Here is a 13,153-nt window from a genome sequence, read left to right as displayed (position 1 = left end):
TCTATTAAAACTGCAAGTTCCTGACATTTAAAATGTTTGGTACTAGAGGTCACATTGTTCCACTTTTCAATAACAAGATATATTAAGAGAAAAAGACAACCATTTTTTAAAACATTTCAATTGAACTTCCTTTCAACAAAAAAGAATGAAGACAGTTATGACATAAAACAGAATTTCTCTCTTAAGTATTCATTTTGAGAAAAATAAGTAATAACCAGGCTGTACCTCAAAGTATACTGGGATATTTGGCAGCAATATTCCAGTCTTTTCTAATAAACTGATATCACAAGCTCATCATGTAGAATGACATCTTACTGAGAGTCAGTCTAACTGCAGGGTTACTCTACGGATGCTGCCGTTCTGACATATTCCATGGATCCTGTACTTAGCTCCCGTCATGTGAGTAAATACAACATTATCAATCAATTCAGAGATGTGGAAGAATATACTGTGTTGGCAAAAATAACCATGAATTTTTGTTTCCTTTGACCATCCTTTGCTTTGACTGAAAGAGTAGTTTCATGGTGCAGAGATAGCGTCCAGCTTTGTTTAAAGACAGGAAAACCTAAGGCCAATTCTCAGCTCTAGTATCACTGCTGTATATCTGAGGTAGGGGAAGTGTGCCTATTATTTTATAAACAAGTTCCTTCATTTATAAAATGAGGGAAGTAACAATACCTAAGTTAAACAGTTGTAGTAAGATGAAGACAAACGGAAGAGTGCCTAACAATGGAACAAGACGAATTCAATGCTAGGTTTTTTTTTTCTATCTGCTCCTGTCTACATGTCACTGCTATATGAAGGAAAACATAAGAAGAAATTATAAAAGAAGCCAGTCATTAGTTCTAATTAGATGAGAGGGGCAGTAGTTACTCTTCTACTTATTAGCTCTGTTACTAGGCATGGTTTTGATCTCTGTGCCTCAGTTTCCTCTCCTACAAAATAAAGATAATAGTATCTTCTTCATAGCACTGTTTAAAGATGAAGTAAGTTAACATTTGCAAAGCTCCTAGAATAGTGTATGCTTAGAATATAGTAAGTGCCTTAGAGTATTGGCTCTTATCATTATCATTATTATTGACTAGAGAAAAATGCAAATCTCTACATATGTAAATTTTGTGAATAAGGCATTCTTCCCGCAGGGCTAAAATCACTGGGGCTTGAGGGACTGTCAGCCACAAGTGTTGTTTTTTGAACAGGCATATATCACTTTGTCACTTATTTTTAAAATATTCGTGGATAGCGCAATGATCTGTTTCTTCAAACAGACATAGATCAGGCATAAACCAGGCAGGCCCTGTGAACCTAGTCACTGAAAAAACAGTAAGTTGGATATTAAGAAATGTCCCTATGTGCTCATTATACTCCAATAAATACAATGAAAAAACATATCCTCTCACTAGAGCTAAACAGACTATAGCAGACTGAAATTACTGTTTACCCATTATCTGTTGTCCCTCCCTGCAAGAAGATTATATTTCTCAGCACCCTTGAAGCCAGGCTTGGTCATGTGATACACATTAACAATGAAATATGAACAGAAGTGACATGTGTCTTTACCCAGCAGCCACTAAGAGCCAGTATGTGGCTTGCAATTTTCTTTTTCCTTTGTCACAGGATCAGCAATGATACAAAGGGAGGCTTCTCTATCAACTCAAGTTCCAGAGTGAAAACAATGTTGAGAGTCACTGCTGACCTATATGGACATGTACTATAAAGAAGAAATGAACCTATATTGTCATCAGCCTCTGAGACTTGAGGATCATCTATTACTAAGCATAACCTGGCCAGTTCTGATTTAGTTGTGTATAACTTAATTCACTGTGGCAAAACTCACTGAAATAAAGGCAATCCCACACAATGAACTTTTCCTCCCTTAACTGGAATATGTCCCTTTTGACTACTGACTTATCAATTCACATAACAAAGGCAGCAAAGAGCAGCAGTGGCAGTGCCTGTTGATGGTTGCTTTGCAAACAACCATCAACTATAGACAGCGCCTTCACTTGAGCACCCAGCAATTTCTTCTGAGGTCTGAGAAGAGGACAAGATGGCTAAAATAGTTTGTCTTCCAATGACTGTGGATGAAGTAGTCACAAGGATTGTCATTTCTGAGGGAAGTCAGTGGCAAACACATTCTGTAATGGAAAATGACCAGTTTTCCAAAGCCAAGAAGGGGTTACTATACTTAATGCATCAGTGCTCATGAGAATTCAACTAAAACGTGTCCTCTTAACATCCAAAAACAAAACAAAAAACAAAAAATCAAAAACACCCGGGAACTCTTTCATGTTCAAATGTCGATGGAAAGGGTTATTACTAAATCAAATTGCACCATTAAAAAGGCTGATAATTAATGATAATTCTCCTTCAGTGGAGGACAAGGTACTTCCGGGGCAACAGCAAGGAGAGGAGGATAAGTATCCTACACAGGAGAAATAACGATTGCTGATTTGGGCTCAGTGCTTGGCCCAGAGCAGGCAGCCAATACATGCTTATTGATTCATGGCTTGCTAGTTACTGGTTTGTACCAGGATTGCTCAAGTACCTTCTCTGATGGTTTCTATTAGGGTTAGAGTTTATTAGCTTACATAAGCTAGATTTGTGAACACTTTCCCAGTCCCAAGCCCTACCCCAGCCCTGTATCTCCTCCATTGTAGAGAGAAGCAGAGGGATACCCAGAATACAACTACTACCAAATTCTGTAATATGAGAATTAGAATTCTATAACATTAATGATACTTGGCCTTCATGGGTGAGGGTAGAAGCAGAAGACAGACTAACTTAATCAACTTAATATATTCAATCAAAAGTTAAGTCTAAACCTTTTTTTTTCCCCCTGTAAACTGTTCAGGGATAAAGCCTTTATTGAAACCTTTAAAAAGTTTCCATAAGGCAGTTTAGCAGCACAAAAGCTATTAATCTCAACAGAATTCAAACAGCCATGAGGAAAGGAAAAAGAATAGTCTTCCACAGAGCTAACAAAGCAAAAGTCCTTGCACCTTCAATTTCCTAGCAATTCAAAACCTAGTATGTCCTTACAGATGTAATCTACTTGACCTTACAGTACATTCTCAGGGTTGATAAAACAAAGCAACATTTGTCTTTAATTTTTAATTCACTTTGCTGATCTCCTGTTTCAGATTAAAAGGTCCCTTATCACAGATAACTAATATCATGCTATATGTTAACTGAAATAAATAAAAAATAAATTAGTACATTTATCAGTGTTCATGATACCTACTGGACCTTTTCTCTGCTCCTTAAGGATGGGCAGTTAACTCTCCATAGCTCTGGCCCAAATTGTTCTTTCATTCTGCTCTGCCCATGAAGAGCACTTGAGCTATGACATCTTCTTGGGCCTCTGTGATAAAAACAAAACTGTAACTGATCAAAGATCAGGGGATTATATGGTAAAGAAGGAGGATGATAACCTAGGGACGTCTGAGAACTTCCAGAACCAAACTATCTAAACCACAATATGAAGCTCAAGAACACTCATAACAGACGGTAACTGCATAGAATGAGAAGAAGAAAAAGCTTATTGCTGTGGAGAATAGATACACGGGTACACTTGAGGAAAGTCACTGAAACACACAAGCAGAAATTTAGAGCTGTTGGGAAATTTCAAGACTATCTTCTGTTCCAATCCCTTCAATTTTGTATAAGGACTGAATGTTAGGTGACTTTGTCATTACACACATAAATATTGACTTTTATTAGCGGAAAGTCAATGGAAAAGAACTTCCTTTTTCTTACTCGCAGTACCTGGAGTAGAGTAGGTGCACAATGGAATATTTTTGAACTGACTGCATGAGAGAATGAGATCTAAGTGCCTTTTCTTTCACAGTGCTCACCTTCTCCAGACCCAGGGTTGAATGACCAGCTCAGAAGCCATCACACAAAACTCATATTTGAATGGGGACAAGGCTCAGAGCACCAATTGAGAATGTCAGAGAAAGAAAGCCTAGAAGAAATGTTAACTGCTTTTGCCTCTGTAAATGACTGTTCCAAGATGGAGGTCTTGGGGCAGGAAAGGTATGTCATAAAATGTAATTTTGTTCCTTTGAAAGATGTATTCAAATGGCAGAACTATAGAAAACATATGGGTGAGCTACTTTTTACCAAATGTCCCCAGTGTCATGGCTTGAGGACTAGTTTAGTGCTAATCTTAATTGAATGGCATGTGATTGAGGACTAGTTTAGTGCTAATCTTAATTGAATGGCATCTGTTTAATATTGATGATAGATATTACTACTACAAAAATAAATTCATTCCCAAAGTCTTACAATTTCACGGATATTGCAGCATATTTTACAACCAGAAAAGTATTTGTAAATTCAATACCCTGTCATTGACCAATATTTTATTTTCTTATTTGATGTTTTTTCATAAAGGTGATTCAAGCTTTCCTTTTCAAGTCTCATTTACGGCATCCATACTTTGAAAATGGTAAATTAAGAGTAACTATTAATACAAGGTAGGAAGACTTTTGCATGTTAGTCTCACAAAGAGTAGCATGAAACTACAGTCACAGCATAGTTTTATTCTTCATTCCATGGCATTTGTTCTCTGTAAATTCATACTATGGCCCTATTTTAGAACATTAGATATTTCTCACACTGTTGCTTGTAGGATTATCAGTGAAGGCACAGATGTTATGATTGCTTCTAAATGGCTGGCATTCAAACAAACGTTTACCTAAGTTATATATTTTACCATCCTAAACTTCATTGTCTTCAGCAGTTCAAAAACACAAATACATATTATACAAAACTGAATTTCCAAAGGACAACAAGAGTATTTTAGAATAAGTGGAAGCCATCTGAATTATGGAGGATATAAATGAGTACTCTTCGAAGTGGCCGGTGAGTTAGGGCTGGTACTGGTTTCCAATACCAGTTACAGGAGAAGTTACATACTGAAATTGATGCAATGCTACCTTTAGGGGAGTCAAATATCAACCAAAAAGAAATACAAGATCTCAAGAACAGGATGATGTACAAAAAAATGGTTAGAGCGCCTGACAAAAAGAAAGATATAAACTGATTTAAGCACTTAACACAATGAGCTCACATGACTTATTCAAGACCTAACAGGTATAAGAATTTCACAATCACTGAAACACAAATTTACCCGAGGAGTTCGACAGGAGTTTGATACCAACATGGCCAACATGGTGAGGCCCCACCTCTACTAAAAACACAAAAATCAGCTGGGCACTGGGTGTGGTGGCATGTGCCTGTAATCCCAGCTACTTGGGAGGCTGAGGTAGGAGAATTGCTTGAACCCAGGAGGCGGAGGTTGCAGTGAGCTGAGATCTTGCCATTGCACTTGAGCCTGGGCAACAGTGTGAGACTCCATCTCAAAAAAAAAAAAAAAAAAAAAGCCTGACTTAGGTGAATTAGTAATACCACAATGTCCACCCCAGAGGTGCTGGCAGCTAAATTCTGGAAAGTGAGTCCAATCCTGTGCCTTTGAGCCAGGGTTTCTTTCATTGGTAGCACCTGCCATAGTCTTGACTTTTCAACAGGGTAGTGATTCTGTTTGGGTGAGCAAATTTGAATCCCCATGTGTGTGACAGCTAAAAATAAGTGTAATTTTCAATAAGTTTAGTTTATGCAAAAGTAGTAAGACCTTTTGAAATCACTATGCAATTGAGTGTATTTATTTAGAAGGTTTACAATACTTAATTTCAACATAATACTTAATCTGCATTTATAAAGTGATTTATTAGATTAAAAAAGTTGCTAGGTGTTGAAAAGTTTATATTTGTCAGGATCACAAATCAGTCTAATTAGGGTGACTTTGACAGAATAAAATTCACTATTTTGTCATCAGTTGATATGTCTTAAGGAAACTTGACTAATTAAATGTACAAATGGGAGCATTCTGTCAGATTTATGAAAACAAAATAAAGTGAAAACGACTTAGTTTTAAAAGTTAGTGCAATTACAAATAAGATTTGTATACTGATTAAAAACAGGCTTCAAGTAAAAATATGGCTTAAAATAAATCAAATATTAAAAATAAAACTTAAAAATAAAGCTTAAGATTCATAACTTTAAGCACTAAAGTAGAAGCTTGTAATATTTCTTCTGTAACCAAAAATCTTCCCTTGGGTAATAAAAGCCTACTGGTACTAATGAGAAAAATAAGAGCAAATCTGTGCTCAGCACATGTCTCAGGGAAGGCCTGTATTGACTACTATGGAGAAGAGACGGGTTCTGTCACAAGGAGCTCAGAGTACTGGGTAGGAAACTAATATACCATACAAAAAGCCAGAGTGTGAGACATGATATAAACACACGCACTCTAGCACTGCTATTTTTCTGAAACACACACCATTTTATAATTATAATTGAAGGCACAGTGATGTTTCTGGTGGCTGACACTGCAGGATACCAATTTCCAGAAGAATGATTCTGTACTGCATGAAGATGCAGACTCCCTCTCCATCATAAGTACATTAGTTTTGGTGGTACATTTAATTAAGCATCAGTATATTCTGATCAACTTGACTATGCCACCATTCAGAAGCCCTACTCAACACTGTATATAGGTGCAATTGTCTTCCATGAAGGATTTGTCCTTGGGTAATTTGAATTTGAAAGGACTAACCTTATAGTGCATATCAACAATCAAACTAATGTTAGAAAACACATTTCACACTCTTCTCAAATGCAATTTATACAAAAGATTATTTTTTAGGTAATTATTTAGAATGAACATTCAGTACATATAAAACTCTCACCATTTGGTTAATGTATCTGTGATTAGATAAAAGTTGGCAATAAAGGATTTTATACTAATCACTTTCCTTGATTCCAATAAGGAAGTAAATGTGAGAATAAAAACTGGAAATAGTTTTTTAAAATATTATTTAAAAATAAATTTTAAATTATGTTATTTAATTATTGAAACATCTTTTATATCATGCATTTTCTTTTGATAATTTCTGAAGTTAATCACTAGAAAGCATTTAATTCAGATAAAATAATAGGTTTTTAATACATTCAATATTTATAACTTTCAAATGAGTGCTTTCCTAGTTTATATTTATTCCATTCTAACTCATATTTCCATAGCAATCTAAATGTCAGGGTTGGCCAGGCACAGTGGCTCATGCCTGTAATCCCAGCACTTTGGGAGACCAAGGTGGGAAGGTTAATTGAGGCCAATAGTTAGAGACCAGGCTGGACAACAAAATGAGACCTCATCTCTATTAAAAAATACAAATAAAATAAATAAGAAAAGTAAATGTCAGGGTTATTGAGTTTGTTTGAAAAATAAATTTAGAAGCCATAAGACAAAATCCATTGCATTACATAAAACTTGGAATTGCTTTCAAAGTTATATACATAACCCTAGAAACAAATACACAAATTAATTTTAAATATCAAGTAAAATGACTATGTAAAGCACTTATGAAAATACCCTAAACTAACCACAGATAAAAGATAGCAAGAAGTTGGCAGGTAATTAAAGAGGATTCAGAACATGATGAAAAACATATAAACTGTGTTTATAAAGAATGGCTACAAACTAAAGATTTACTAATAATACAGTAAAAACATCTTTTCCAACATATACCATGTGTAATGACAAGGTCCTTATATTTTACATTCTTAGCCACTATCCACTAAAACCAGCAAGAAGTGTTTATGTCTGCAGTCTTATACCTGTAAGAAAACTGGAGCAGAGAAAATAAAACAAAGAAGCTCTCCACTGTGTTATATATTTATATTGATATAGATAAATAAATACAGTATTTATACATAATTATATATGATTTAGCTTGATTATAATTATATATTTATTAATATATAATATATTTAATATATAATAAAAATATAATATAATTATATATTATATATTTTATATAAATAATTGAGCTAAATATCAACTTTCACAAATCTCTATCAGAGATAAACCAAGGCATGTAAGTAAGTAAACACCAAAGAAATAAAAATTAACTTTTGTTACTGTAACATCAGAAGTTTGTGGTTTTAACATGAGAAACATTTTAAATAAAAATTTCAAAGTTGCTGTACCATGAGATCAATGGTGTTATACTATTTCCCCAGAATACTTACAATCACCTAATGCTTTTGTGTTAAAAATAACTACATGATAAAATTTTAAATAACTATTAAAATGACTTACTTTCTTCTTTCTTGCTTATAATGGCAGGCAGAGTATAAATCTAAAAAACAAAGGATGTCCATTAGTTACTTCCAGTTAATGACCCAGCACAAAAGATTAGCAAGGTGATATCTGTACACTAATAGATGAAAAGAGTGTCTTGATTTCAAGGTCCTACAACTGCTGTGTCCACAGCACCACCTGTGTACCATCAACCAACTTCCTTCCTGTGGTTCACCCACCCTCACTTCCCACTCCTTTTCCATCCGTGGCTGTGCTGCCCCGGACAAGGTTCTACCTCCATCTCATTTAAGCATCTTATTCTCTGCCCCAGTATGATGCATAAGGAGCCTTTCTCAGGAAGTATCTCATAATGGATTTCCGGAATTGCTCCTTCTTCCAATTTCCTGCTTAGCATGTTCTCAATGTACACAATCCTAACTTGTACATTGTTGGGCTAACAAACTATTCCCTAAATTTGCTCTAAGTCAGGGCTTCTCAACTATTTCTGGTAAAGAGTGAATTTTCTTTTAAATCTATTATTCACATTTGTGTAAAATATGATAAAATTGAAATAGAAAATAACAAAAAAATCAATGCAGAGTTCCAATTTTTAAATTAAATTTAACAGGCTTAAAATAAACCAAGTGGCTACAGGATTTTCTAAAGGCTGAATCACAATTTCTGTACTGATCTTACTGTGGACTGGTAACAGAGTTTGAGGGAGGGTCTCAAAGTCTGAGGACCACACTTTGTTTGGCACTATTGCTGTACAGGTTCTTTGCCATCTAAAGAATGGTTCTCAAGTAACAGGATGGCGACTCTTATTTCCTCTGTGTGTTCACCCTCTACTGATCTAGTAACAGTGTTCTTTAAGAAAACAGACAGTGATGAATGATTCAGCCTCCCTTTTACGTAAGCCTTCCTATTTTTTGTAAGTAGACTATCATACAATTTCAAAATAACTATTAAAAATGGGGATATGTATGGAAGTGAAAATGTCAAGCCACAGGCAGTTTTATTAAGTTATACTTTTTAAAAATGGTCTTGATTAGAGAATCAGTTCTTACCCTGAACCTTGTTCATCACTCTAATCACATGCCTAGCACAGGCCTTGCAAAGACTGGGCATGCGATCATTATTAACTGAATAAGCTAACCTAATGGGTGGAGCCAAGGTGATGAGTGTAAGCAATTTTTTAAGAAGTAATTTTAGGGTTTTAAATTAGTCCCAAAAGTCCCCTTATAAAATAAGTCAGAAAGGTAGAGTTATGGGCCACGAGTGAGACTAGGAAACCATAAAAGTCTCTACTCCCCCGATTTCCTTTTTTAATATTTTCAATTATACTACAGGCAAAACATTGTATACTATGAAAAGAATTTCCATACATTAGAATTATTAGGACAATAAAACCTAAATTATAGAATGTGTCATAGTCTTACCGGTTCCTTCCCATCCATGGCTTCAAGCCAGAGTTTCCTATTAGCTTCTGAGAAGGCCTGTAACGTGATGATCCCATGCCTATTTAAAAACAAATACTTTCTATATTTACACATTTGCTACTTTTTAAATTCTCAGTTAACTAAAAAGATAAAATTTGAAGAAGAAAAGTTAAGAGAAAAGAGAAATGAAGACAGAGGAGAAAAACATAGGAATTTTTCTAAAAAAGAAAAAGACTGAAGTATAATACTTTCAGAAAAATCACTAGGCATGCAAAAAATGTTTTTAATTCTAATGATCACAGGTGATAAAATCATTAAGTGTTTTTGGTACAGGACAGTCTGAAGGAGACTAGTTTCAAACTATTTCCCTTGAAATGATCAAAAAGGATGAAAAAGTTACATTCTTCAAAGCCATCTATGAATTCCACAATATGAGAACTTGACCCTGATGTGGTACAGTCTAGTCACTAAAAACAATTACAATTAATATGTAACAATGTGGAAAGCCTCATATCATAACTAGGTAACAGGTAAAAAGACACTAAAACCAAAGCATTTCTCTATACCATGATGACAATATTGAAATGAATTCATTTAAAAATAATTCTCTCCCATGCAGTCATTCTGAAATAGTTACTTGAGGATATACTTCAAGAAAGAAACAAAGACTAGGGAGAGGAAGGGAGAAAACTAGCATATGGAGGAAAAGATATAAAATATTAGAAACAAAGGAATTAACTTAGTTAAACAGAAAATTGAGGGATCTGTGAAGAAGAACATTCAGATGGAAATTTTATTATAAATATTTTATAATTAAAAACCTGGAACGACAAATAATAACATACATCTCTTCTGCAAACAAGAACACAGATCATGAGAATCTTGAATATATATCAAGATAATCTGATGTTGGAGAATTTAAGCCAGTGTAGTAATACCAAAAATAAAATACTGAAAATCAGTATTTGTTGAATATTTACTATGTGACAGGCACTGTGTTATGTTTCCTTAATTCTCTCATTTAATCCTGAAAACAATTCTTTGAGGTGGGTACTTATTATCCTTAATTTAAAGATGAAAAAACCTAAGTACAGAGTTTAATAAAGTGCTCCAAGGTTATATAACCAGAATGTGTTAAGAGAAAGCATTAACATGTTGGTATTTGTCTACATAGAAAATCCAGAAATCTTTACACAAAACTATTAAAACTAATAAAGAGTTCAGCAAATAGGTCAGATAAGAGAATGATATATAAACAAACTAACAGCCTCTCTATGCAGTAGTCTTAACCATTTAGGAAAACAAAATTCAACTCATAAAAAAGAATCCTATTCAAAACAACAATAAAAAGAAGGTACTCAAATGTAAATTTGAAAAAAGATATGTAAAATATTCAAAAAGAGGTTAATTCCATACCCATTGAAAACTTTACTGCAACTTCAGTCAAAATCCCAAAAGATATTTTGAGAAACAAGGAGAAACTTAGTAAGTGGATCTTAAAAATCATAAGAACACAGAGCAAAAGAGCCAACATAGTTTAAAGCAGCCTAGGAATACGGTCATTGCCCTACTAGATACAGGCATACCTTGATGTATTTCTCTTTGCTTGATTGAGCTTTGCAGATACTGCATTTTTAACAAATTGATGGTTTGTTTGTGTCAACCCTGTGTTCTGCATGTCTATCAGCACCATTTTTCCAAGAGCGTTTGCTCACATCGTGTCTCTGTATCACATTTTGGTGATTCTTGCAATATTTGGAATTTTTCATTGTTATTATATCTATCATGTGATGTATGAAAAGTGATCTTTAATATTACTATTGTCATTGTTTTGGGGTGCCATTAACCATGTCCACGTAAGATGGCAAACAGTCAATAAAAGTTGTGTGTGCCACTGCTCCACTGACTGGCCATTTCCCCATCTCTTTCCCTCTCCTTAGCTTCCCTATTCCCTGAGATACAACAATATTAAAATTAGTCCAATCAATAATCTCACAATGACCTCTAAGTGTTCAAGGGAAAGGAAGATTCACATGTCTCTCATGTTAAATCAAAAGCTATAAATGACCAAACTTAGTGAGAAAGACATGTTGAAACCCAAGATAGCCTAAAAACTAGGTCTCTTGTGCCAATCAGTTAGCCAAGCTGTGAATGCAAAGGAAAAATTATTAAAGGAAATTAAAAGTGCCACTCCAGTGAATACACAAACTCTAGGAATCAAAACAACTTTACTACTGACATGCGGAAAGTTCTAGTGGTGTGTATAGAAGAACAAACCAGCCATAACATTCTCTTAAGCCAATGCCTTTTCCACAGCAAGGCCCTGACTGTCTTCAATTTTATGAAGGCTGAGAGAGGTGAGTAAGCTGCAGAAAAAAAGTATGAACCTAGCAGAAGTTGGTTCATGATGTTTGAGGAAAGAAGCCATTTGCATAATATAAAAGTATAAGATGAAGCAGTAAGAGTTGATGCAGAAGCTGCAGCAAGTTATACAGAAGATCTAGCTACAATCATGGATGAAGGTGGCTACAGTAAACAACAGATTTTCAATGTAGATGAAATAGCCTTCTGTTGGAAGATGCCCTCATTTAAGACTTCCACAAATAGAAAGAAGTCACTATCTGGCCTCAAAGCTTCAAAGAATAGGCTGACTCTTGTTAGAGGTTAATGTAACTGGTGACTTAAAGTCAGAGCCAATGCTCATATATCATTCTGCAAATCCTAGGGTTCTTAAAAATTATGCTAAATCTACTCTACCTGTGCTCTACAAATGGAACAATAAAGGCTGAATGACAGCACATCTGTCTACAGCAAGGTTTACTGAATATTTTAAACCACTGTTGAGACCTTCTGCTTAAAGAGGTTTATTTCTAAATATTACTGCCCATTGACAATGCAACTAGTCACCCAAGAGTTCTGATAGAGATTTAAATGGAGAATAATATATTCATGCCTGCTGACACAACATATATTATGTAGCACATGGATCAAGGAATAAGAGGAATAAGTTAGACTTCTGAGTCTTATTATTTAAGAAATACATTTCATTAGGCTTTCACGGCCATAAGTAGTGATTCCTCTAATGGATCTGGGTAAAGTACACTGAAAACCTTCTAGAAAGGATTCATCACTTTAGATGTCATTAAGAACATTTGTCCCTTATGGGAGGAAGCCAAAATATCCACATTAACAGCAGTTTGAAAGAAATTGATTCCAACTCTCAGGGATGATTTGGAGGGGTTCAAGACTTCAGTGGAGGAAGTTACTGCAGATGTAGTGAAAATAGCAAAAAAGCTAGAATTAGAAGTGGAGCCTTCTAGAAAATGTGACTTTATTGCTGCAATCTCATAATAAAACTTGAAAGGACTAGCTGCTTCTTATGGATGGGCAAAGAAAGTGGTTTACTGAGATGGAATCTTCTCCGGGTGAAGATGCTATAAACGTTTTTGAAATGACAACAATGGATTTAGAATATCACATAAACTTAGCTGACAGTGCAGTAGGGCAGGGTTTGAAAGGACTGACTCCAATTTTGAAAGACGCCCTACTGAGTAAAATGCTATCA

General features: G+C 34.8%; 1 protein-coding gene across 1 annotated transcript in view; it reads right to left on the bottom strand.

Moving 5' to 3' along the window:
* ARHGAP42 (Rho GTPase activating protein 42) overlaps positions 1 to 13,153 on the bottom strand; it is a 306,430-nt gene that overhangs the window by 35,866 nt on the left and 257,411 nt on the right. The window contains exons 11-12 of the mRNA XM_003828397.7: positions 9,589 to 9,667; positions 8,168 to 8,207 (exon numbers count right to left, since the gene is read on the bottom strand). Coding sequence (XP_003828445.1) covers positions 8,168 to 8,207; positions 9,589 to 9,667 — 119 coding nt within the window. The remainder of the gene's footprint in view (positions 1 to 8,167; positions 8,208 to 9,588; positions 9,668 to 13,153) is intronic.

The sequence above is a fragment of the Pan paniscus genome, chromosome 9 (assembly GCF_029289425.2).
Source record: "Pan paniscus chromosome 9, NHGRI_mPanPan1-v2.0_pri, whole genome shotgun sequence".
NCBI classification, from domain to species: Eukaryota; Metazoa; Chordata; class Mammalia; order Primates; family Hominidae; genus Pan; species Pan paniscus.
This window is presented reverse-complemented; position numbering and strand designations above follow the sequence as displayed.